At 31.0% G+C, this 27982-nt stretch overlaps 3 protein-coding genes across 11 annotated transcripts; all 3 read right to left on the bottom strand.

The window, feature by feature from the left end:
* Nucleotides 1–76: 76 nt before the first annotated feature.
* Nucleotides 77–4006, bottom strand: LOC106776538 (laccase-2). The gene is made up of 6 exons (XM_014664022.2): nt 3304–4006; nt 2927–3078; nt 2458–2702; nt 2186–2314; nt 1020–1988; nt 77–504 (listed from the first exon to the last, which is right to left on the bottom strand). The coding sequence occupies exons 1-6, from the start codon at nt 3439–3441 to the stop codon at nt 374–376; spliced, it is 1764 nt and encodes a 587-aa protein (XP_014519508.1). The 5' UTR covers nt 3442–4006; the 3' UTR covers nt 77–373.
* Nucleotides 4007–4302: 296 nt separating this feature from the next.
* On the bottom strand, nt 4303–10599 carry LOC106777240 (E3 ubiquitin-protein ligase SDIR1). 9 transcript variants are annotated; one of them, XM_014664810.2, is made up of 12 exons: nt 10452–10590; nt 10311–10382; nt 10174–10191; nt 9936–10078; nt 9166–9295; nt 8990–9044; nt 8854–8906; nt 8520–8748; nt 8268–8382; nt 7535–7577; nt 6995–7120; nt 5836–6188 (listed from the first exon to the last, which is right to left on the bottom strand). In XM_014664810.2, the coding sequence occupies exons 5-12, from the start codon at nt 9241–9243 to the stop codon at nt 6063–6065; spliced, it is 825 nt and encodes a 274-aa protein (XP_014520296.1). In that variant the 5' UTR covers nt 9244–9295; nt 9936–10078; nt 10174–10191; nt 10311–10382; nt 10452–10590; the 3' UTR covers nt 5836–6062. The 9 variants fall into 9 exon arrangements, 8 of the variants coding, with proteins under 8 accessions (XP_022634154.1, XP_014520296.1, XP_014520320.1 ...); XM_014664834.2 differs by lacking the exon at nt 9936–10078; XR_002667140.1 differs by lacking the exons at nt 5836–6188; nt 9936–10078; nt 10174–10191; nt 10311–10382 and adding exons at nt 4846–5158; nt 5264–5367 and having other exon boundaries at nt 10414–10599.
* Nucleotides 10600–13467: 2868 nt separating this feature from the next.
* Nucleotides 13468–14972, bottom strand: LOC106756504 (E3 ubiquitin-protein ligase RDUF2). Its single transcript, XM_014638965.2, has one exon. The coding sequence runs from the start codon at nt 14857–14859 to the stop codon at nt 13777–13779; it is 1083 nt and encodes a 360-aa protein (XP_014494451.1). The 5' UTR covers nt 14860–14972; the 3' UTR covers nt 13468–13776.
* Nucleotides 14973–27982: the final 13010 nt, after the last annotated feature.

Genomic DNA, 27982 nt, shown 5'->3' with positions numbered 1-27982 from the left:
TCATTATTGTTAAAGCAATGATATAAGATTAGACTGGTTTGGTAATAAAAATGAGAAGTAAAATAGATCATTTGAATGAAGGTATGTTTTTATTAGATTTTGAAAGGTAAAATACATTCAAATTCTGGATACTATAACTTCATTCACCCTTATTTTATCAGCACAAGAAAATTAGGTGGAGTGGAAGTATAGAAAAGTGATCCAGAAGGTGTCTGGATGATAGAAAGAAAGAAAAACTGAAATGGCTATTAGGATGGTGACTCTTCACTCTCTCATAACTCTTTCATAGTTGGCAAACCAAAAATCCGGAAAATAATTAACTTAGAACTGGAAAATCAAATAGGAAGGAAAAAATTGGCAGAAAGCATCATGATCAACACTTGGGGAGATCAGCTGGTGGAGGAGGCAACTTCTGATTAGGGAGCTTCCCATCCTCAACAATCCAGGCCATCCTCAAGCCCCAGCTAAAGTGCACATCAAAGTGACAGTGCATCAGCCACACACCTGTTTCATCATACACATTAAATTAAATCATATCATCCAAAAGGATAAAGATAAATTAAACACAATTTATATGCACTGTCTTAATTTCATTTTGTATGACTTTTTAATCAGAACTGAACTCTTAACTAGATAATTCACTTATATTGTGAAAACTGTGACTTCATTCTTAATTAGTGTCGTGTTTTCAAAACTTTATGTGGATAGTAAAAGACAGAAAACCAATATTTTTTGTCGATTCAATGTTTTTGTAGAAATGTATAAAAATAGAAAGCAGACACAAAGTGCGAGTTTTATCAATATAAATGAAAGTAAAAGATGAAACCAGAAGAAACAAGGCCTAAAGTTTTGTCAATGGTGCAGGCTTAAAGCAGAAGGTAGGTGACTTGAAAGTTAAAACTGAAAGAAAGAATCAAACTAATTTATGTTATGGTCTATGAAGTGATGAAAAGAAATAAAGGATTGAAACAAGTGTGGGGTAGCTAGGAATGATATATATCATAGTAATTCAGTGTCACCTGGGTTATCAGCAAGGAACCGGATTGCAACCCAACCACCAGAGGGCACACCAACAGTGTTCCTTTCAACTGGGTCAACCAGATTGAATTTTGGAGGGTCAGTGTTGGGATTAAAGTTCCCAAAGCCTTGACCAACAACATAGAAATTAAAGCCATGAAGATGCAAAGGGTGGCTCTCAGCTCCTAAAATGCTAGTATCCTGAAGCACCACTTGCACGCTTGTGTTAAAGGGTATGACCACAGTCTTGGTTCCATTGGTGACCCTTGTGTTGTTCGGTGGGGTCCCCGTGTAGTTGAATGGTCTCAATGGCACAGCAGGAAAATCAGTGGTGTAAATGCCGTTATTAGCCTGCCCAAAGAAATGTTGCTGAAGAAGTGCTATAGAAGGAAGAGTGAAAGATATGTTGTTCATCGAGGCTGCAAATTTTGAACTGTTGTTTGGTCCTTGGCATGTCTGGTTTTTGGGGCAGGGACTTGTTCCAAGTCCAACCGTGAAGAAAAAGCTCTTGTCAACTTTTTGAGGTACCTGGGCAGGGTACTTGGCAGTGTTCAAACTGCGAAATTTGCTTGAGAAGTTGGCAACGAAGGAAGTGTCATTGATGGCTGGAAGGGAGGGTTTTAAAGTGGGAATGTTTTTGGGAGCAAGTGGTTTCTTGTACTCTAAAATGCCAGCAACTGTGGAATTGTCGAAAGTGCCCGTGCCAGTGAAATATGGCCTTGCTAGCATGAAGAAAGTGGCATTTGGGTACTCAGGTTTTGTCTTTAACAGAACGTTTGATGTTTGTCCCGGTCCTAGGACTATGATCTCGGACTCAAAAGGTTTAACGTAAGTAGCATCAGCTTCAACAGTGACCAGGGTGTGATTTGCAATGCTGAAAAAGAGCTCGTCATTGAGTGCAGCATTGATCAAACGAAGAAGGTATGTCTTCCCTGGTTTCACCTTTAACCTGAACGTCTCAGTCTCTGTCTCTGTCCACCATGAACATCAAAAGTCAAAACCTATGTTAATACACCAATTTAATGAATAACCATTTAGAACAACTCCTATTATCACTGCTAGCCAGGTTATTTTGTGCAAATAAAACTGAGACTTATTTTTTCGTAAAAGTAGATTTTTTATTTTCAGTGGATCAAAGCTAGTTAGTGTAGTTTCAACAAGCTTTTACCGTTATTGGAGCAATTGTAGAGGGGTCCAGGAAATCCATTAAAGGTGTAGGCATCTGAAACATTTGGGCCACCCCCTGTCTGAAGGGCTTGTGCAATAACAGCCTCTGGGTCAGCGTTCCACCACTCACCTATGAGGTTCAATCATTGAAGCAATACAGATGAGAAAGTTGTCTTTTTTTCATTCACTATTCTTTCTTTTAAAATGATTTTGTTAAATTAAATAAGAAAAATGTGTATTATTCTATGTATGGTGATAGTTTGAGGTCTATACCGAAGAGGATGGCAACTTCCTTGTGGGGTTTTTCAAAAGGGTAAGATTCGTTGAGCTTAGGGAGGAGGATAAGAGGTCCATAGAGAGTGGCTCTCAACCATGAAATGTGAGCATGCCAGAAAAGAGTTCCTCTTTGTCCAACTATGGTGAAGTTGTACACATAACTCTGACCAGTTTGAATGGGACATTGAGTTATGTAAGATGGACCATCTGCCCATCCACTTCGAAGCTGTCTAATTCCATGCCTATCATTGTCAATAATCCATAAATATGTTAGTTGGTAGCCACACAATAATCCATTGCATGCATGGACATATACTAGCTAGAAGATGCACAAAATACGTAGCATACATGTTTATGCTGATAATTGTTAGGTACACTTGTCTTGCGGGCAAAGAATAACTAATGCAAAATCATTAGTTCTAGAGAGTTAAGATCATATATGTATATATATTATATATATAGATACCAGTGTATGGTGACATTGTTGGGAACATGATTGACCACCTTAACCACAATTCTGTCACCTTCTCTTGCAGCAACTCTAGGACCAGGGAACTTCCCGTTCACTGTAACCACGCTCTTTGTGTGGCACAGCCTCGTAACATTTCTCAACCTTATCTGGAAACATAATCAAATAAATATTCATATCACCTTTTTTCTGCAGAAAGGCACAACTAATGTTTAGCTGCATAGAGTGGTAAAGATTAACTCTTTTCACTTCAGAACTCTCACTAGATAAATAGATACATTTTTACATGGTATAAGTTTTAATATATATATATATGTATATATATATATATATATATGTGTGTGTGTGTGTGTGGGTGTGTGTGTGATGCTCACTTCAAACTTGTAGTGCCTTGTAACGCTTCCATGGTTTGAACTAGTGGCGAGAATAAATTCAGGAAAGGAAGAGAGGAAGGTTGTGACAAAGAGGAATGCCAGAAAAAGTTGTGGTGATGAAGGAACAGTTGAGACCATTTTGTTTGTGGTTGCACCAATACTGTGTTTTAGGCCTCAGTGAGTGAGTTTGGAAATATTAGTTACAATTAGCTGCATGCTAAACAAAGTTGTATATATAGAGACAGAGATAGAAACCAGAAATAAATGTTTGGTCGAACAGGTTTATCTGATCAGTGAGTCCATGTTTCAAAACGAAGCATGCCTGAAGAAGATTGATTTTCACCTACTCTGTATGGACCCATCTTTCTTATACTTTGGAGTGTCACTAACGTTAATTTCATTTAACATTTTGTCTTATCTTATGTGCCATATTTCGTACTCTCTAATTACAGTTTCTTTCCATGTCCACCCAACATCTCCTATTTACACTTTATCAACTTGGTTTGGATGTTTTTTCTGAATAAATTTGTAATAATGTGATGATAAAAAGGATAATTGGTGGACTAGAACATCTCCACGTCGTTAAATTCGTTTAAGAAGAGTAAAAGGAAAAGGGCATTTTCAAATCAACCGTTAACGCTTGCTAAGTAAGCTAGACTTAGATTGCAACACTTGAAAATGCTTCTGATAAAAAAGAATGATTTGAGCATCTCGTTTTCAGGTGAGGCTTAATTGGGTGTGCCTGGTGGTGATGGCACACTTCTCAACTAAACAGTACCGTAAGTAAGTGAGTTAGAGCCACAAAGAAGGAAAAGGACATTTGATCCAACTTTTCTTTTAGCCACCAAAACAACCAGGCAGAGATTAGGTTCCTGGTTAATTAAGTCTAGGATCAACGTTTCAATCACTAAGACAGAAAGATTCATTACAAAGCCAAAATAATCAAATCAACATTGACAACAATCTACGAACTTCGATATAAATTTAGCTTTTCGAATACATCTCTCTTATGGACCAAATATCTCAATTTAGATTTACCTTTTAACATTATTCCAAGGTAGAACTACATGCAAAGAAACTGAACCATGAAAGTTTCTCACCAGTTAGTTTTCTGGATTAGACCGTTATGCGATTTCATTAAGAAGGTTTTCGTAATTGTAATAGATACTTACGGCGAAGTTAGAAGATTACTCCACATCCGAAACAAATCATAATAATATAAGTTACTTCAATCTAATTCTAGATAACTGGAACTTTATAATGTATCAAACTAAAATAAGGAAAGTTGATATAATCGCGATAGATCATTTTTAATTTATAACTATTGAACTATAGAAAACAATAACTCGTGACAAGAACTTTATATTTTATCGCTGAGTTACAAATTTCGTTCATCCCAAACAGCATCTTCGAGATTTCATTTTGTACTTGTTTTTTTCTGATCAAGAAAAAACGTGATGCTTTTTGCCTTTGGATTTAATGAAAAAGTACAATACTTCTTCATCATTGAATCTGGCCAAAGTTGAGTATTTTTAAAAAATGTTATAAGCATTGCATTTTGGAATCATACGTAACTAAATTAAATACTATAATGTTCCATATTTCTGTAGGCGGTGGCTGACAAATCTAGAACTATAGAATGTATACATACACAATAATTTATATCAGTTTAATAACTGCAGAATAGCCTGTAATAAAAGGATTTGGTCTAGGTACAACAATCAGTTAGCAGCGATATAACAATTCCTTGGTTTTAAAATTTGACTGACATAGCAAATCTATTAACTGTGTATCCTCTCCAATGTGGGCATCCGATTTATTTTCGCCTTTTGTAGCTTTTTCAGGAATGAATACACTGTAATGCATATCCGTCACTTAAATAAAACTGATATGAAAAATATCCATCTCTTGAAAAGAAATCCTACTTGTCATCATAATACTAGCATTAAATATGCTTTACCTTTTTGATTGATTCACAGGATCAATAAACTGTACTCATGAATTCACATGGCAGGATTGGTGGATATGGAGGTCTGCATGAATAGCTGCTGGTTGTGACTGTCACTATAAAAGAAAAAATAACTTTTGATAGAAACTAGGGTTGGTTTTAGGCCAGGTAAAAGACCCTTTCCATGTTTTGAACGCGCAACAAAGACAAAACTCAAAAAACACTTTGCAAACTTTGGAGAGAAAAAGTATTTTTTTACGCATTATATATACAGCCCAACTAATCACAACGGATAAGTGGGCCCTTGTATGTAATTAATTAAAACCTTATTTAACTTTTGTCAAGTAAAAAGTGGTTACATAACCTAACATGTATTAGTGAAGTCAATAGCAAAACATCACATAAATGAATAAAACTTAAATCCAGTTATGTGTTGGACATAATTAGTTAGATCTAGGAATTGCTAACACAAACAGCTAAACCTGCAAATTTATCAGAGATCATTCTTAAGGATGGCGATGTCTTAACTTAAGTATAAAAGATAAGATATGTATCACATGCACTATCATCATGCACTTCCCACATTATAAAATTTGTAATGCTTATTTATATATCAAGAGATACACATGTCTCGGTAAGAATTCTCGGGATAAGTAAACATGAACTAGAATACAATCATATACTCATGCCAAGCTCATTATATACGCCAATACAGAATAATATATACATATACATATATATACTTGTTTCCATGAAGATACACTTCAAGGCATCACATTATGCATTTTACAGCCATATCTAAGCCATCAGATTACGCAATATCTGAACCATCGGATTCGCTCTCCCTGGTTCCCCCACTTCCCGACCCTATCCTTAATTTGCACACAGGACATGTCCCTTGTTGCCGGAGCCAGGGATCAATGCAGTTAGCATGAAACTAGACAAAAAGAAAAAAGAAAATAAGTCATTTATGATACGCAATATATATATATATATATATATATATATATATATATATATATATATATATATATATATATATATCACCCTTTATAGCTTTAAGTAAAGTTGAATTATTAACAAGTGTGATGGAGGAATAAGTTGCAACAGAAGTTACTTGACAGCCATCATGCTTTAATCAAACAAAATAAAATAGAGGTGCAGTGTCTTTGATGCTTTAGGTTTTATTTTTCAAATAAATTTAGAGTCTAATATCAATGACAATATGCAGAATAAAACTTGGCATTAGTTGGTTCTAGTTATCAAAGAAAAACTCAAATTTTAATACCAAAATAATACTATGAGCACCTACTGTATTAGTCTGAAGTTTTGTTCAGAAACAAATAATAACAGATTTTAAAAATGAATCGAGTTTAGTAAACAAAAGATTGATATGGGCAAGGTATTGATTGTTCCTCCCCACATTTCAAATTCTCTTATCATTTAAGGACGCATCTTCTAAAATGTATAAATTACTCTAATTACTACGACAAAACAGTCTTCTTTGATTGAAATACCCTCACTGAAAGAGTTAGAATAATTGTGAATTAGTTAAGTATACAGACAAAAATGAGCAGAATGCTTTAATTCAAATGGATTTGCTAGAATGGTATAACGAGAAAACTAAGAAAGCTAATGATTATCACAAAATAAATCTGACAATGAGAGATAAGTACTAGTTTCTACTAGGGCAGAATAATTTGAAAAACAACGAAAAAAGGAAAGGGTGGGCGGTGATCAAACCTGATGCAAGCATGGTAAGCTACGAACAAGCTCCCCCCTCTTAACTTGGTCCAAGCATATAGTACATGTCAGCTCATCTTCTGAACCTCTGATACCTGCCTCTGTTCCTCCAGATTCTTGTTTAATCTGATTGACCATTAAACAAAGACACTAAAAACTGTTCCCTCCCAGGAATAAGAAGTATGGAAGCCATCAAATGGGGGCAATTTCTTCAAACATCTTGGATTAAAAGAATCGTATATATATATATATATATATATATATATCTTTTCTTCAAAAGCATATCCATGAAGAATGAATAGAACAACATATTAGGGCCAATTATCGAATAGCTTGCTATCTATATCTTGGGGCATTGTCTAAAGTACTTATGAGAGGCATTAACAGCAATATAGGCCACCAGTGGTATACAAAACTAACAACCAAGAGTAAAACCAGGCAACACATTTACACCATTATAACCATAAAATACAATGACCTGACAACCTAGGCTAGAAAAGGTAAACAAACCAAAAGCAGAGACAGTTAACATATGTTTACCTCAGCTGCACCTGACGAGGATGCCAGACTGGCTGAGCCATCCCTGTTAATAGAACAACTTGTATCAGATTATTTATTATGGTTTAGCACTTTACATAAATGCAAATGCACGCAAAGGAGGAAACTAGTCTTATAAACCAGTTAAACTGGCTTGAGAACCCTAAAATATATAAATAAATAAAAAAAGACAACCAAATGTATTTTTCTCTATATCTTAACTAATGATTCCTGAGCAATGATATAACAGCACAGCCTCTTTTCACAAATGGTCATCTAGTACGCAATGAGTGAAAATAATCCCTTCAAGATCCTCATTCTACTACCAGTGATTATGAGTCTTGTAGATGACATCTATTTTACCACAAATGTAGGATGACTACTGGCAACAAACAACTATTTGGTTTTTTAATTAGAGTCACAACTGCTGGTCTCCGTACACCTCTAGCAAAGATAACCTTAACAGCTTCACTGAGATGCCAATTTCTCCATGGAGCATGATTTATGCTCCATATTCAATGGTTTTCTATACCAAAATACTAAGGAGTGTGGACTTTAAACTCACCCATCTCTACCAGAAGTCAGTGCCTTCTACAGAATAGGTAGAATAGGATGCACTGACCCTCCAAACAGTGAGCTTCAGGAAAGGAAAAATGCAAGCTTATGCAGCTAGCCTTTCTTCTGATTCGTTATCACTATCAATTTATTTATTTTTTAAGAAACCATTACAACTCACTTTGGTGGGACTGGAATTTTATAAGTGTGAATAGGCAAGGCATTTATCTCTTCCTCAGTCATTGAACGAGTACTAGGAGCAGTATCAGTGTCAAGAGCTCTCAAAGTATCATAATCTGCAACAAAATCAAGAAAAGAATTTAACAATACAGCAATATAAGCCTTTATCTGCTTTTGGCAACCATCTTGGGGCCTTTAACTAAGAAAAGATATTAAAATACACATTCAAAGGTACAACTCATAAACATAATACCTAGCTCATCAAATTCACGGTCAAGAAGTGCAAGCTGAAGTCTAAGTCCCTGCAATCTTCCTCTGGTTGCAATTGCAATCGATGGTGGCATGTGAAGACGCAGTTCAGTATGGCCAAGCAACCCAGAGGCTGCTGCAGCATGAGCCCTAGCCTGTGCCTGAAGTTGTTGACAAGTTGCATACATCCTCAGACTTGTAGCCATGACAAAGATAGCCAGTACAACCCAGAGCTGAAATGTTATGTGCCAAGAATTAATTTCTTACTTCAATGCAGATAATTAACTTGCAGGGCAGTGAGTACATCAAATTTAACATTTTTTTAAGTGATTACTTACCAAAAAATGATGTAACATCTGAGGGGAGTTTAATATCATGAATATCAAAATAACTGGCAAATAAGCATGTCAGACACAGATCAAGAATATGCTCTATGAAGAAGTAAAGCATTATATACAGCAGAGAAGACATCACCTGTGATAAGAAAAGCTAAAGAATTGCCATTAACTGGGCGAGCTGGATGAACCCGCTGATATGAAGAAGTAGGAAAAGAGAATGAGAATTACAGAATTACAGTCCAATTATGTACAATTTGAATTTAGCGGACGAAAACTAGCACATAGACTGACATTCGCACATATCAAACGTACCATCAAGGTTCTTTCAGGAACGTATTCTGAAAATCCACTTTCAATATCTCCCCTACTCCCTCGGAAGACAAAACTCATGATTGCAAAGGAGCTCGCTGAGCCAACAATTCACGACAATACTACCTGCGAGCTATTAATCGAAGTCTAAAAGTTACAATGACACAAATTTGTAAACTGATAATGAAAGAATAAACATGTATTAAGTCATTCAAGAATCAAACAAGCACACATAATTCCACCCATGAATTTGTGAAGACTGAATGATTAGTCGCAGTAAACACATTTTAATAGATTGATGGTTATTGGCAGCAAAGATAATTTTTATTGTTTGAAGAGTAGATGATAAATCACATCTCACATTCCAGTACCTTATCTAGGCAATTTTTTTGCAAAACAAACACAGATCATTAGGCTCATCAAGGTGCATTGCTTGCAAAACTACAATTTGAAGCTAACCAGATCCACCTTTTGAAGATTAGATTCATAACTTCTGAAAGATAGCGGGATAGACCATTCTTTTCTCTTGTGAAAACAAATGGTGAATAATTTTTGTTTTTGAAGCCAAAGCTAAAGCCATTAACCTATATAGGTTTATGTTTCATTAGCTCAGGAGATTGTAAGAGCCGGAACAGTTTTATGAAATTCAGTACAAGGAATAATGAATTGTACATCATGGCCGGTCCAACATTGCAAAAAAGAAATGTAGGTATGCATAATAACTTAAAGAGTGAAAAAAAAAACTCCCCCTTCCCATGTATTTAACAACTTACTCAATTCCCACACAAAACTCTCCCACTTGTGCGGAAAATTCTGAGGAAACAGGGTGTGTTTTCGCATTTTTAAGAATAACACGTTGGTGCAGAATGCAGATGCTTTTTCTAATTCAGTGGACCTCGCACTTCAACTCGACCAACTCGTAAAAACGTATGATTTGGTGATACAAAACCGTCAAGATGGCAGGGAAAAAAATATGAAGAAGAAAAAAAACAATTTTAGGCAAATTCTCACCGGAAAAATGAAGAGTGCCTGAAAAGTTAACAGAGATAGGAAAAAGAAACAGCAACAGCCACCATCGTCAGAAAACCACATTACAATTATTGAGATGTGAGGTTCATCAAATTATAGAAATGGATGCAAGACTCTACATTTTCTTACAAACATTTAACGGAAATATGGTCTTGTTGGTTCAATTTTCCAGCACTGAAACACATCGTAAGCTGCAAAAACAAAAATCATCAACATGCTTACCGAAATCAAATTGTCCCCAAATGGATTTGTAATCGTACCAGGGATTGGTCCGTCAGTGTCTACGTTTGTTGCTGTGGTGTGGTGACGGTGGGTTCAGTCACTGATGTGCTGCAATATAAGATTTGGAAAATGCTATTTGTAGAAACATTATATTATATCTATAGATATAAAAACTTACATTTTCAATTAATCCATGACGTATACTTTTTCTCCCAAAGTTATTAGTATTGATTTTCTGCTTACACAACCATCTTAGTGAGTATTATTAGTTAATCAATTCATTAGCTTTAAATAATTTTCTAACTCTAAATTGTAAATATAAAATGAGAATATCCAAAAGAAAAAATAGAAAATTGAAAAATTAGGTATATGGTGGGTAGCAAATTGAGGAGAAGTGAAGAGTTTTGAAGATGACACGTGGAATTGGTAACTGTAGAGGCAGTGTGGTAGCAGTGACACGCCTTGTTCGCATGCAACCATAGAAGCTCACAATCAACACCGACACATATAAAAGATGACACTTTTTTCTAATTATAAATGAATAAATTTTTTAATTTTTTAATAAAAAAATAAAAAGTAAAAAAGGTAATATTAAAATGAATGTAAAAATTTTGTGTATGTGAAAATATTATTATTCTATAACAAAGAGTGATAGAGATAAATAATTTTTATTTTTTCATGTTACATTAAATAAAGTTCATTTAGTTTCCTTTTAGAATACGAAGCAGACGACAACAAAGAAAAAACAGTGTCTTTAGTTAAAACAAGAAATAGAATTTAAAGAAGTATGTGAAAAGCAAATATTATTGTAGCAAACATCAAACATATCCTTAAACTCTATTAATTTAATATATTAACAAAAAAAAATGTAGTAAATGATTAATTCCGTTAAGAATATAACTGATTAACGTTCTGTAAATACGATTATTTTCCCACTTAAAATCATGGTTTTTATTTCAAATATACAAATTTAAAATTATTTAAAAGAGATTTAATTTGGATTTTGATAACAGAGTTAAGTTTGATATATCCAAACATGTCTATAATTTATTAATTTTAGGTTTAATTTCAGTTTTTGGTTAAAAATAGCATATCAGTGTCTAACCTTTTTTTGTCTTAAGTTTTTAATTTAAAAAATTAAAACAATGTAACTCTTGTTGTCTTTATTAGATTTTTAATTTTGAAAAATTAAAGCAATTTAACTCTTGATATTAAATTGGCTTAATAACATTAAAAGAAATATATATAATGATGTGGCTCACTATTGTATATATTTTCATGTCTCTTTAATAAGGAAATTTGCATTTTTAAAAAGAAAAATTTTCTGAAATTCGAATTAAAAAGGTATGTTTGATGTTGCTAGTTCTTTTTATTCTACGTTCTTCTTCTTTCACATTTTTTTTTGTCCTTTTCAACATTGTTGAACTTAATTGTTTTTTTCTTCGACATTGTTAATATTGGTGGTTTGTCTGATGCGACATTTTTTATTTCTGTTCTTATTTTTTTCAACTCTTCATCTTGGTTATTGGTTTTGTTCGATATTATTGATCTTTACTATATTTTAGTGTTGTAGTTAGAATAATTAAGGTATGTCGATAGATCATTCATGTTCATCTTTCACATGTAATGGATGATGGATGCAAAATCCTAATATGTGTTATTGTCGTGGTGGACACCTGAGAAGTTTCCATGTATCACCCACTTATCATGTAGAGAAAAATTAATTAAGAACTACGAAATCTATTAAAAAGATAAAGAAATAATTTTGAGGTTGTCATAAGTATAAAGTAAAATACATGAAAACTGTGGAAGTCGTGTTACTGTTTTCTAAAAGAGCTTATTGTTAGAATTTTTTTGAATTGTTGTTGTTATTTATAAAGTAAAAGTGAAGATATTTGTTGTAATTACTTTGGATGGTATACTAAAGATGGATTGAGGTAAGAAACATCAGCATCAAATAAGAAAGAAAGAATAACACTTTTATGAAAACTGAATAAATGAGAAGTGATTGAAAAATTATAATTAATTTGAAGAAATTTAGTTAATATTCTTCAAAAATGGATTAAGATGTTCAATAAGAATGGTTTGCATTCTCTTCATGAAAAATTCATGATGTGTGTCGTAAGTATTGTTCATTATACTTAGTTAAATTAATTTCGTTGTAGCTAAATATAAGTCTTGTTCATTATAGTTATTGAAGTTAATCTGATTATAGTTAGAACATAATGTTTAGGATATACGATTGTTTTTAGCATATACTATTGTCATGTGTAATGTTTAGTTTAGGATATACAATTGTCATGTATATTGTTGATGTATTATTTATTATAATGTTTTTAAATGAATTATTAAACCTTAACTTTAACATGGTTTAATTTCATTACAGTCCTATTCTAATTCACAGTAGGGTTTAAGAAGGATCATAGCTTCATAAAGTTGCTTGCTTCCGAGTTAAAACTCGCTAACTACTTTATGGGGCACCCAAAACTTCCTACTTAAAACTTCATCTACCAATTTCAGACTTGCTAGAAACTTTTTGGAGTCAGACAACATGTTGGATATTGAGAATTTTCTAGCTCTATTAATTATCCACTACATTCTAGACATGTGGCAAGTGCATCGGCTGAAAAATCTAAGCACATGAATCAAAAAGGCAACCCATTATGTGGAATCCACGGCACAATCTGGGCGAATTATCAGAGCCACCTGAATTGAGCACACCCATAGGAACCAAAAGAATTTCAGTAACAGTCTCTATTTCTTAATTCATCATGCATGGTGATATGAAGGGCAAGTGCTGCACAAGGTATTGGACAATTTGAAATTACAGAATTTCAGATGCTACATAGAACAATAATTTAGATGGTGCTGTTCATTCCAATTGCATCTCCTGTGCAGCATCCTCTTCCAATTCTCATTCATATTCCCAATTAATTCAAAAGGGGTCACACAGGAAGAGTGACATATCATCATCGTCAGCACATTGGTCAAAACATTATGGTTCTGGGCTGCAAGTTGAAAGCAGCATCTAAAGATCACAATCCTTAAAGAATCTTCAGAAATAATGGACTAATGTAATATTATAAACAAATCAAATAATTCAGTCGGCGGGGAACGAAACATTAATCATGTTTCCCATTGCCAGAGAGTCACTGATGCCAACTTGATAGCACACAATGTTTGATTCACGTAGCCAAAAAGAATAGCACATTTCCTTGTATTGATGATGAATCAAACCAGTAGAGTACCAAAGACTTTCTTCTATTGATGCTAGTTACATGCTATTTACAGTATGAATCTCATGACCCAAAGTTAAAACGATTGAAAGAGTATTGCTACTGTTTGCAAAATTGCCATCACCAATTAATCATCCAAAACAAAAGTTCTGCTATGTCTCCGTGAGCTTCTGCTGAAGACTGAACTCACACGACTACGGCTTCTACTCACGGAACCATGTTCAGAAGATGACAAAGACGAAGAAGAGTTTCTAGAACCGATCCTTCCAAAGAATGAAAAGAAGTTGCGAACAACCCTACCAAATCCTCGACTCTCCCTAACCCTACTGCTTCTCACCGACCGAGAAATCCTCCTCGGAGCTCCGTTCGTGTTCAGTCCACCGTCCATCTCCGTATACACCACCGGGAAATGATTCTCTCCAGCCCTGCGTCCGCCAGAAAATCGACCCACGGCGAATCCCCCTCCTGGAAGCCTCCAGATAGTCAACCCTATCGCCTCCTCGTCGATCTGACTCGGAGCCCTAGTTTCCAAATCGGAAGGAAGCTCGTGGCGGCACACCGGACACGAGTTTCGCATGGAGAGCCACGGGAGGATGCAATCCGAGTGGTAAATATGCTTGCAGGGTAACTCACGCGCCTCCGCGTGGAGCTCAAACGCCTCCTTGCACACGGCGCAGTGCGCCTCGGTCTCGACCTGCGCTTCACCGATCTCGACCGTCGGCATGGATTCGATCGCCGCCTTGGACGCCGGCGGGTTCTCCGGGCGGCCGAAGCCGTTCATCTCGATCTGCGCGAACTGTTCGAGTAGGCGGTCGAAGCCTGAGCCGAGGAGGAACTCCGACATGGTGGGCGGGAGCGGACGGAGGCCAGTGCCGTCGCCGTCGTCGTAGAAGAGCTCAAAGGTGCTGGCGCCTTCGTGTTCGGCGGCGGAGTCATCGCCGGATCCCCGAAGAACGATGACGGGGTTAAAGGGGGAGCGGTTGCCAGCGGCATCGCGACGGCGGCGGCGGAATCCCTGTCGGCGTAGCGAAAGATGGTCGTCGGGGAAAGGGCTGAGACGGTGGCGCGGCGAGACCTCGGCACGGATCTCTTCAACAAAGCCACTCTGGCAGTGAGGGCAAGCGATGGTGGCCTGAGATGAGAGGTGAACGAAGCGGGTACAGCTGTAGCACCAATACGACGGCGTTCCGTGTTGCGTGTCGGAATTCATGTTTTTGACGAAATGGAAAGAGAGAGAAGGAGAAAGAGTGCGTTTGGGGAGGGTTGAAGGGGAGAGCGTGAATATAAATGAGAGAGAAGAGCGTGTCGTGTGTGAATGCGAACTGCAGAGGAAATGAGCAACGTTTGCGTGTTTCATTTCCCACGCGTTAAAACCTAATCTCAACATACATCCAAACTTCTCACTTCTTCTATTTTTTTAACTATTTATTTTTTCATTCACTTATTTCTCCATACACTCTACATACACTAATTTTCTTTCACATTTCAATTTATTCTCTTATAAGTCAATCCTAATTTTCCATCCCTTACCATTTTATAACTTAACTCAGTTACTCAAATTCTATGCTAATTTTATAAAATATTTCATTTATTTTTTTTAAATGTTTATTTTTATTGTGTACTTTTGATTGTTGTACTTGTTAACATCAAATTTTGTAAAGGTTTGATGAAATTAAGAGAAAAAGGTAAGACTTAATTTGAATACAAATAAAATTTAAATATATTCAAGTTGATGCATTGTCTTAAAGTTTGTATTAGGTTATTATAAAGCAAAAGTTGAGTGTTGGAATTTAAAATAAACTATAAATAAGTCAAAATTACAGCTAGGAAATGATTTGGGATGTTAATTGGTATTAAACGGAAGCTGAGAGAATAGTTTCCTAAAATTAGGAAAGGTAGGAGATTGTTAGATAAAGTGTAATTGGTGACTTGCAGAGGAAGATTAAGAATGGTTTAGCGTTCTGAAATTGACATAGAATAAGTATTTTTAATTATAATAATAACTAGGTGAAAGAGACATTATAAAAAATATTTTTTTTTTTAAGTTTATATAAAAAATAAATAATTGGATTGAGAGCGGAAGGAAAGCAGGGAGAAGGAAAGGCAGGGCAAGAAATAAGAGTGTTGACCATTGACCGTTGACCGGGAGAGAAGAGACGCCCATTTTGATTTGAATGTGAGATTATTTATTAATTAATAAAAAAATAAAAAGTGTTTAGTAAATGTATTACTGTTGGCAGCACAGTGGTTTATGATACCTTAAATAGGAAAAAGGTTGTCTTGTGGGGTGTGTGTGTCTTATTGACCACCATTGCAGCATTTTCCATGTTCTCCCTTCTTCTTTCCTTTCACTTATTTTCCTTTTTCATTTTTCTACCCTTTTATTTTGAGTAATAATGCTTTGACACCACATAAAAAAAATAATATTTTTATTTTAGACCTTCTTAGCTTTCTGTTTTCTCTTCTTGAAAATATGACTAACCAGAAGGATTTAACATTATGTTATTTTGGGAATTTAGAATTTTACTCACGTGTTGAATACAGCGGGTTGACCATGTCTGGTTCTAGATCGTTTTTTCCTTCCGTATGGCACAAGGTGTGACGATTTAATAAGGTCGCGTCTGACGTAAAAATACTTAATTTAAAGAATAAGAAAAGTCAAATATAGGCACAACTAATGAGTTGAGTTGAAGGAAACCTTGGAACATGTTTCAACAAAACGCAACCGTTTAAGATGACCATGGTGTACTTGGAGGAACAACACATTGCAATGAACCATCATGGATCAGTTACTCATTACTACTTTTCAACACTTTCACTCAACATTAATTTATAATTAATATATAAGTCATCCCATCTCAATTTATTAAGCAATTTTTTTTAAAATAAATTTTACTCAAATTCATTATCTTCATTAGAGTTTAATACATGGTTAAATATGTTTTTAGTCCCTATACTTTGGAGTGATTTTGGTTTTAGTCCATTTTCAAATTAAGGTACAATTTAGTCCTTCAACTATATAAAACTCTGGTTTTAGTCCTTTTTATCAATTTTTTTTAACTTTATTTGTTGTTTCAAACGTGTTTCTCAGTTAATATTGAAACAAAAATGTGTCAAACAGTGTAAACAATTCAAATGCTATAATGAAATGTGCTTGAAACAATAAATAAAGTTTAAAAAATTTGGTAAAAAAAACTAAAACCAGAATTTTCTAAAGTTGAAGGATTAAATTGTACCTTAATTTGAAAATGAACTAAAACCAAAATCGTCCCAAAATATAGAGACTAAAAACACATTTAACCCTTTAATATATTATCATAATTATTTTCATGCATATTTAAGTCTGTCGTACTATTCATTATTGGATTTTGATGGATATTTAAAATAATATATCGAGAATCTCAAAGACTGATTTAAAATATATAATAATATAATAACGTCATCGATCACTAAAGCCAGAGGTATTGTCTCTACGAAGATTTTGTATGTGTAATGGACTCTTCTGTATATTTGTTCAAATGATTCTAGTAACAACTATGGAACAGAACAAATATATTTTGTAATTTGTGATTTACTGGTATATTATACATATACCTAAATTTGTATTAAATATGTATGTTTCAATGCATAAAATATAGTATATTTACATATTAGGAGTTGGCTGTGGAAAAATAAGAAGCATATGAACATGAAATAGTCTCTTATTTTTGTGTGTAAAAACTTATCATATATTAATGAAATTTATATGATAAAATTTATATGTTAATTAGTATAAGATGAATATTAACCATATTATAGAGATTTTTATAAGAAATTGAAATGATTATATAAGTAATTTTTCAACTTTTTAGTTGTGCAAACATCTAATTATAATGAGTTTATAAAATTATTTATGATTTGAAATATACTTGAAAAGAAGAATTTCAAAAGCTTTGGTTGGAAAATAATTCATTTTAGTTTGAGATTTTTTGTGTTATATAGTTTTTTTAAAACCTTAAAAGAGAGACGACAAATTCTTTTCAAAACAAGTATAATCTGTTTCTATTTTATAAAGTGTAATTTTTTTATCATGTGATCTCCTATATTTTGTATTTTTTTCTTGCTATTTTAATAAATTTCTATGTAATGACAAATAATAAACTAGTTTTAAAGTGATAATATAATTAAGATATCAAAGTACACGATCATATCTAATATGAGTTTATTTAGAAAAGTTACAATAAATAAATATTTTAAACTTTTAATAAGTGGTTTAAATCATAATTATTAATATTTTGAGAAAAACATATGCTGAAATTTAATTTGGAGATTATTATAAATTGAAAGTTTAAATGACTTATAAGGTTTTACATAAAAACATAAATAGAAGGAAGACTATTTTATACTACTAACTTTGAAATAATACGTGGAATTAAGCACTTAGAAGAAAGAGAAAATATTATATTTTTTGACTTATAGATTGATAAAATCAATTAAAATATTTATTTGTCGTGTATTTATTTAGATTTTGTTATAATAAGTATAGTTGGTTCATATTTTGAAAGTGTAATCTCTATCATGAGTATGTTTTATATATTTTTTATTTTTAATAAGTTTTATGTAATGGCAAATATTAATAGATTTTGAAGAATTAATATAACTTTAATGTCAAATTTCATATAGTGATATCTAATATGACATTATTTGTCCTTATAGAATGACAAAACCAATTAATATATTTTAATTTAAAACAAACTTATTTATAACTATAGTTTATTGATTTTTATGCTTTGTTTACTTTAGTCTCTAATCTTTTAAAAAAAGTTTAAATGAGTCATTTTTGTTTACGAAATAATTCAAAATTATTCTTTTGTGAGTTTTAAATTAACTTTTCTTTTTCTTTTTCTTTTTAATGTACTATTTTCCAACCATCTATATTATCAACTATTTTCTTTTAGGGTAAAACTACTAAGAATGGTAGTTAAATTATGTTTGTAGAAAAGTTTTATACTTAGTTTGGCACTTCTAGAAATGTTTCAACGTTAGAAGTTTGTAGGTAAAGAGAGAAAAGAAATATTACAGATTTAGGTTTTGTGTACTAACTAGTATTCTATTTAATAAAAGACTCTTTAAATTTTGCATTCTTACCGTTATTCTTAATTACATCATAAATATTTCAAACTTTGTGCCATTTTTTATCTTTTCAGACTGTGGTGTGTGTTGTCAAAAAACAGAGATTGGATGAATTTTTTCTTTTTAATGCATATCATATTTATTAAGATAGCATGCTTTTTTATAAGTATTTTTTTTTTTTTTTAGAAAACCAAATTTCGATCTTCAATTTCGCAAATATGATCGACCTATATAGGTTGGAATTTAATTATCTCAAAACCAAGTTCTGAGTTTGTATCTTTTTTTAGGTTAGAATTCGGTCTTTCGAAAACCGAATTTCGAGTTTCAATTTTGTTAATCTTAACCGGAGTAGTCGAAACTCGATTATCAGGAAGTAAGTTTTCAAGTTGAATTTGTATTTTGTTTTTGTTCATTACATGTCAGAATTCAAACTTCCAAATGATTTTTTTTTTATTTCATTTTGAATTGTGTTAACTCGTAATTTGTTTATATTCAATATAAAAAAAAATTATATTCAGTTATATATTTTTAATTTTATTATTACAGAATATATATATATATATATATATATATATATATATATATTCATCTTATAAACATATAATTTTTTAAAATTGTATTATTAGAAAATAAATTATTAAACAAGTAATAGAGTAAAAAATGTATCTAAGATAAAAATAATAATCAAATGACTAAGTTGTAAACTAGGTCGAGTTAACTGTGTCAAGTTGTTTGAACTGATTGAGTTATACTTTTGGTTGAGCTAGTTGAAGTTGAGCTATGTTTTTTATCGAGCTAGTCGAGTTGTTTTTCTAATCCGATAATTCTTACTTTTATTTGATCTTTCTTTCATCATATTCAGTCATGGTTGGTTTGTTATTGAAAGAAGTATACCAAAGACATTGTTGCACTTTGTTAAAGATTTATATGTAGACACTTAACCAATAAAGGTGTTAAGTCTTGTCTTTGTGGTAGAATGCATGTGAGAACATTCATTGAAAGATTGAGTCATTGGAACATCTTCCAAGTGATGTAAGCTTAAACTGTACTAAAAGAAAAAATGTTTTTGATACATTTACCCAATAAAGTTGTCAAATAACATTAATAGAGGTATTGAGTCATTAAAACATACAAGGTATTTTTCGCCATACCAAATAAAAATGATAAATGCTTTCAATTCATTTAATGTTAATGTAGATTTTGAAGATAAAAAGGTTTGCCTTTTTGTACTTTTCCAAACGAGGTTATTATCAACTATATGCGTCTTATAATTAGAAATCATTTATTAGGACCATTAGGGTCAAAGTTAAGTCATTTGTAATACCATATCACTTTCAAACTTGTTCAAAAAATTGTTTTTGACTTCGTTTTCTTAAGTTATGCTAAAAAAATGTTCAACATGTGATAAATTGACATTTAATAATGGTTCATAAACAAACCATATCTTTTTTTATGTGAATTTCGTAAAGATTAAGAAGCTTGACTATATTCGTGATGAAAAATGATTCTTTGACACACCTAAATTTTTTTACCTTCATTTGACATCATTCTTACTTACTTTTTATTATATTATTTCTTGAAAAAATACAAAAGTTTACACTTTTATAACTATTTTACTCTTTTACTCCATGTTGAATATAAAAATATGTTATAATACTATTATTAATTTGTGATCCATCATCTACTTATTTAAGTTAAAATAATAAAATTTATATTCGTGCTTTATAATATACTTATAATGGTTTAAATAAGAATAATGAAATTTTTATTTGTTATATATATATATATATATATATATATATATCATTTATTAATTTTTATTCTCGTGTCTTATTGTTTAATAAAGGAAAGTACGCAAAAATTATTTCAAAACAATAATTTAACAAAATTCAAAACTATAAATATTTTCTTATTACAAAACATAAATCTTCTTTTTTCTTTCTCTCTCTTTTGAATGAAATAAAAAAAAAAAAAAAAAAACTTGGAAATCAATTGTTTGAGAATCGAGTTCCTAAGGTCAGAATTGGATTTCCCATTTACTGAATTTAGACATGTAATCATTAAAAAGAACCACAAAACTACCTTAAAACTCAGTCTCTAGGAACCGTTTTCCTACTGGTAGCTTGACCAAGATTTGCGAACACCACCTCAAAATTCGGCTGTCTAATAATCGAATGAACAAAAATAAAATAAAAACTCGGTTTGAAAATCGGTTTCTCATAAACCGAGTTTCAAATAATTCGGACAAGATTCACGAAATTTAAATTTAGAATTTGATTCTCCAAAAACCAAAATCTCACCTGAAAAAGAAAGATAAGTTTGGAACTCGGTTTTTGTGAAAATTGGAACAGCTACTTATAAACAAAATTAAAATATTTGTCTTGTTTTAATTGTTACTATTGATGAATGTTGTTTTATACTGGTTAAACTTTCTCTTTTCAGAAACATGTATTGTTAAAACTCATAGTTATGTATTATGATAAAAAAAAAATAGTTTTATTTTGAACGTTAAGAACCTGTTAATATAGTATTCCATTTATTATTTATATTGTTATAAAGTTATGATATATTATTTTTAATATTATTTAACTATTATAACTATGTTAAACTTTAAATGTAATTATATTATAATAGTATCTTTTTAATTTGTTTAGATGAAAAAAAAAAGAAAAAAAAAGAGATCAAATACAATAAAGTGTGCTACATTTTCTTTGTTGTTTTGTACAAATGGTAAATCATCATTTCTAGGTAAGGTATTCCTCTCTCCATCATTCCAAGTGCTATGCATTTTTTCACTATTTTCTTTTATTTCAAAAATACTTTACACATTTTTATTATTTTCTTTTATTTCAAAAATATCTTACATCTCTCCATTATCCTCAATCATATTTCTCTTTCTCTCTATGTATTAATGGAACATTCACACACCTCTCCCGTTATCCTCGACAAAATATGAAATTCAGAGGAAAATTCAACATTTGTGCTTCTACCACCTTCGTTTTATAAATTTAAAAGTTAGATGCAAATACAAAATAATAAACATAATAATATTAATTGTAAATAATATTATATTATTATTATATATTAACTTTATAATGACGAAAGAATTAAATAAATTCTAAATCTTTAACAAATAATTTTTCTTTTATATTTTAAGTATTTAATAATATTTTTATATTATTTATCTAATAAATTAAATACTTTATTCAATTTATTTGAGTCAAACATGTCGGTAAGTTAAAACATATGTTAAAAATTATAGATATTGAATGTAAAAAAAAACACACACATATATACACATTTTTCTAGAAATTTAGAACAAAATATGAATTTTACATTTTGCAATATATCACAAGTTCAAATATGAGTGCTCCATTAATGTGGAGAGATAAAAGAGAAAAATTGTTAAGGATCATAGAAAGATTTAGGATATTTTTAAAATAAAAGAAAATAATGAGAAGATGTAGAATACTTTTGAAATAAAAAAGATAATGAGGAGATATACAAGTCCGGAATGACGAGGAACTAACACCCTTTTGAAAATGTTACATTTGATAAATCTTTCTTTTTCTTTTCACATAACAATCTTTACTACAAATTATTTAATGTAGTTGGACCAAGTTTAATTGTCAAATGAGAGTTATAAAAAAATTAATAGTTGAAAACTCAAATTGAAAACTCAAATATATTATAAAGTTATGATATATTATGTTACATAAAGAAAATAATATATTTCCTAATTTAATTGGTTTTTGTTTGGAATATTCATAATACATTCATTCCATATCGGTGCTTTATAAAAGAAAATAGTCTTTAATGGTAGACTTGACTCAATCACTCTAAAAGTCTTATAGTTTCACTGGTTGTTGAACACATTCGTATAAAATAAATAATATTATTGTCAACTATATTTCCAATTCACTATTGCAATAAACATTATTTTTTTATGATGGTTGAATAATTTTTTTACATCAGTTTTGTAACTAACATAAATATAATTCATATAGAAAGTTCAAGTTAAAGTTTTTTTTATGTCACTCGAACAACCATTATAGAAAAAAAAATCAAATTTCATATTAATTTCAAAAACCCAACATAGGAAAAATGTTAAAATACGTCATTATGATGTTTTCCGTTCACTTTCTAGGACAATTATAGTAATAACTACAGTAGATATGACAACTGTAGATTTAACCATATTCACTTTGTATCGTAGTTGTAGTAATAAGTGTCATAGATATGACCACCATAGTATTAACCATATATATTACTTTTTATGTTAGTTAAAATTACACGTTGTCATATAAAATGTATTTTTCTAAAAAGAAATAATTTAATCATTTTTCTATTTACAAATTTGTACTTATAATTTTGAACCTATATATTAATCTCCATATTCTAAATTCACAGGAATTAAATGAAATTAAATATGTTACATAAGAAATAAATAGACAATTTTTAAATGTAAAGTCCGTAAGATAAATTTTATATACTTCACTATCAAATAAATAATTAAATCTAATGTTTTGTAATAATACTTAAAAATCATACATGCAATGATTTTATTTGGGCCATTTAGTAGAAAAAACATGTTCATTTGAAGTTGGAAAATGATACATCCATACTTAATTTATATTTTAAAAATAAAATTTTAACTTAATTAAGTTTTAAATTCTTAATAAATTTAAAAACTTTTAATCGAGTCTCTTATTAAATGCTCAGTAAATTTATTTTTTTAATTAAGTATTTATAGTTAAATCTTTCTATTAATTAGGTTATAAAGTTTGTGTGATTAGTGTAACTATTTATAAAATGATATTTTAGAATTAATAGTATTTTTAAAATAGTAAAATATAATTATTTAATATTAAAATGATTAAATATAAAAGAAATTTTATAAACTGAGTTTTATTACTTTAAAAAATACTATTTTTCTATAATCTACTTATCTAATGTTATTTAACTTCTTTGAGTGTTCTTGTCTTTTGTTTACTATTCAAATATTTGAGACCACTAGAATAATTTTCAAGGTGAAATATTTCAAATCATCTTCTTAGTTTCTCCATTTGAGTAAGACAATTTTCTACCTTTTCTCGGTCCAAATCTGTTTCCATTTGCATGCGGCCTGCTCTTGGTTTGCATGTAACTTCTTAGTATTTTGTGTGATTCTTTATTGATCAATGATTACAACTGTACGATTTGATCATCTCTATGATATTTCTATGCGTAGATAAAGTATCATGCAGTGTGAGCCGAATTTTGGTGTCTTGGAGCTTGTTGAACAATGTTAGTAGGTAAGGAAAGTTAGCCTTAGTCTATATTTTGTAAATTTTAACTAATTGTGTTATTGCATATTGATGTTAAAATGAATTTAGCAAATACAATTTATGCTTAATCTGGTTTGGCATGTGAATATTGATGTGATAATGTATTATTTAGGTGTAAATTGTATGAATTCATATTTTGATGAATTTGGGTTTGATATAGAAATTGAGTTAGAGGATTCTAAATTGAGAAATTAACTTGATTGGTAACAATTAAAGTCTAATTTACATTTGTTTGAACTAAAAAAAGGAGTAAAGATACTTATTAGAGGCAATTCGTCGAGCCAAATTATTCACATTTAGTTTCTGGTTTCTATCATCGTATTGAGCGAAAGAAAAGGGCACTGGATGCCAATTAAAAATTTCAAGGTCTGAAGCGTTTTTGCTATAGGGTGCTGGGTACAACATGACACAACTAGACATCACTTTGATATTAATTCTTTGAGTTAGTTCTCATTGAGCTCATTGACTCTGTCGTTGGGCATCACTTTGTGTCGTTGGACATTAGTTTCTAAAATTTTTCTAAAGGTGTTCCAAGGGTTTTTCACCGGGCGCTAGGTTTTGTCACTAGCGCCAAGCTCTTGGAGTGTCAACGTTAAGTGCACCTCCGATGTTGTTGGGCACCATCAGTTATGCATATTTTCTTAGTTATTTTCTGTGACTTTATGATATCAATTTTAATCTTGATGTTGTATTTGATTTGTAAAGTGATGCAAAGGTATGAACGAGGAATTACACGACATTTTTAGGGAAGAAATTTCATTAAATGCATGTTTCACTATGGTGTGTCTTAAGGTGATGACTATTTTATTTTGTTAAGCTATCATGAACTCTACTAACCATTCATACTCATGTAGAAGAGTGTCGGAAATAATCGGTACAGAATAGAGTCGTGTAGCAGAATAAAAGAAATATAGCGGAAAGTGTGTTCGGTTACAAATTAAGTTAAGATCGTCTATGTTAGAAAATTAATTTTCTTAGAGAAAATTTGTCAAACAGTTGATATGCGTAAAATGTAAAGAGTGTAGGGAGTAGAAAAATTAACACACTGGATTATTATACTGGTTCGATTCAGAAGAATCTACGTCCAGTTGTTAATCATTCTAAAAAGTGATTAACGTTTTCACTAAAAATCAGTTTAACAGATTACAATAGAATGAATGAAAATGTAAGGATAAAACCTTTATTCGACGAGCGAACCGGAAGGGTGCTTCCTTCGACCAACGATCCGAAAGCGAGGATTCTACACTTTTCTTCGATTAACGAACAAGAACAGTGCAAATAAGATCTTCCTTTGACAAACGAACCAGAAGATGACAAACTTATCAACTCGAAGAGAACCGCTCCGACCTTTGACCCATAAAGCGCGAGCTTCTCCTATTCACGAGACCAGGCAAAGCACTTGAACTAGCTTTTTATAACTTCCCTAGACAAACTGTATTCTCAAAAAGCTCAGAGTTGCCTTTTAAGGGTTTAAGACCACTATATATTAGCCAACTGGTCAGAAACTAAAAAGACATCTTATAATTGCCAGTGATAATCGATTATTGTAAGTTATAATCGATTATTTAAGTTCGTTACAGGATTTTCAAAAAAGTGATAATCAATTATACAAAGGCAAAATCGATTATTCCAAGAACTTTGACAGTTCTCATAAGGACCAATGATAATCGATTATTTGGAGTAAAATCGATTATTCCTGAGCAAAATGGTTTTTCAATAAAGCTCAAATAATCGATTATAACTTCACATAATCGATTAAATGCGTAACTAACTAAAGATACAGAGATTTTCTAAGTATCACATATCCAAAGTCTTTTCCAATACATTTATATTCTACAGAGTGTTTTTTAAACAATTAAAACAAATTCTTTAAATTTATCTTCTTGCAACATCATCAAAATAATTTATCTCCAATTTTACTAATGCTTCTCATTGGTAACAAAGAAGTCATATCATAAAGATTGTTCCATAATTCTTGTGACATTGATAAGAATTACCCTGTACATGAGAATTTAGTAGAGTAGCTTGGTAGAGTAATGTATACTATCACAAGTATATGTCTTCACAAGTTTTACTAAAGTGCATGTATCTGGATAAATCTAGTTTAGAAGTTTTAATTGTACACAGGAATATTTGGTGGTTGTAATTATATTTAATGTGAAAGATAAATGAATTTTGGCAAGACGTGTTATCTATTTAATTATTTTTTAGCTACCTTACCTGTTATATATTTTGTTAGCTATTGTATTTGTTTTCTTATTACAATGATTTAATGATTTTATAGTGTGAGAAGAAAATGATATATATGAGAAAAAAACTTTAATTGCACGTTCAATTTTGTAAGAAGTTATATATTTACATAGTTACCATATATATATATATATATATATATATATATATATATATATATATATATATATATATATATATAAAATTAGTAAGATGTTATTCCTTATAAATGTCATTTTACTAATTTGTTCCCATTATTGTAACATTTAATAATTTGACAATCTCATATTTAGAAAAGAAAATATAGTTAATCCTAACATTTAAACTAGTCTTTATTTTCAGGAGTCACATTTGTCTTGATTATTCATGTGCCAAGCTTGGTTATTTACTAGCTGTATTTCATATTAAAAATGTGATATTTATGTGCCAGGCTTGGTTATTTTCTAGCTGTATTTCATATTAAAAATTGTGATATTTATGTGCCAGGTTTAGTTATTTACTAGCAGTATTTCACATTAAAAAAATGTGAAACAAAATATTTGAGTAATTTCCTCTAAAACATTATTTTCCATTCAGTTATATTTGGAATATACAAGTGAGAACTCTTTCATTTTATATCTATTTAAATTTAATTCAGATACATTGTTGGTATAAGTTTATATTTTATACAAACCAGAATCGAATTTTGCTGTCACATATGAATAAGATAGTAATAAATGTTTAAATCTCTACTAAATATGTTGTAAAATAGAAGTTATACTAGTAAATATTTTTAAATAAGATTATGTTAGCGTTTATAATCTTAACATTCTCAATTAAAAAAAACACCTTTATAATCTTAGATAAATTGACAATGAATATTTAAGTTACTAAATTGTTTCATACATCATAGTTCCATCACAAGCAATTATATAAATTAATCTGTGTCAATTGGTTAACATGTTTAATTAATATGGTTTATTATTACACTCATTATATATATTTTGCATCAGGATTATATTTATTACGATCTTTTAAAAAGATCATTTGCTTCAAATTTGTAATATGAATAATTTAATCGTATCCTTACTATTTTAAAACTCTGACATATTTAGTAAAAAAATTCTTAATTTTTTTTCCTTCGATATAACTAATACGATATTGATTTTTCTCAACTAAATGGTGAATATGTTAAACTGAATTCTCTGAACTATTTTGCAGAATAATATGTGTAATGACAGAGAAAAAAAACAAAAAGTCACACAGATATCATAAGCAAACGTTGTAAGTAAACTAGTATTAAGGAAATCTGTTACAATGTACACTAAATTTCAGGATACAGTATTTGTACATGATAATAATACAAAGTAAAATAGAATATAACAAGAGCCACTAAGAAACTAAGAATAAGTGGAAGAAGTAGAACTGTGTGTGTTGTGTAGTGGAGAGAAGAAACAAGGCAAAAATTAAAATGATGATTCTTAGTCATAATAACAGACATAGAAGAAGAGTTTAACTGAACTGAAGAGAGAGAAAGGTAAGTGGTCCGAAATTTACTGTACTTTGGGCTATATTTTACTATGTAGCGAATCTAATACAATAACGTGTCAGTCATTGACAGCTTCTGGTTTTGGAAGTGCAGCAAAAAAGGAAAATAAACTCCATTTCTCTTTCTTTGTAATGACA

The sequence above is a fragment of the Vigna radiata genome, chromosome 2 (assembly GCF_000741045.1).
Source record: "Vigna radiata var. radiata cultivar VC1973A chromosome 2, Vradiata_ver6, whole genome shotgun sequence".
NCBI lineage: Eukaryota > Viridiplantae > Streptophyta > Magnoliopsida > Fabales > Fabaceae > Vigna > Vigna radiata.
Note: the sequence above shows the minus strand (reverse complement) of the source record. Positions and strands in the feature narration are given on the sequence as shown.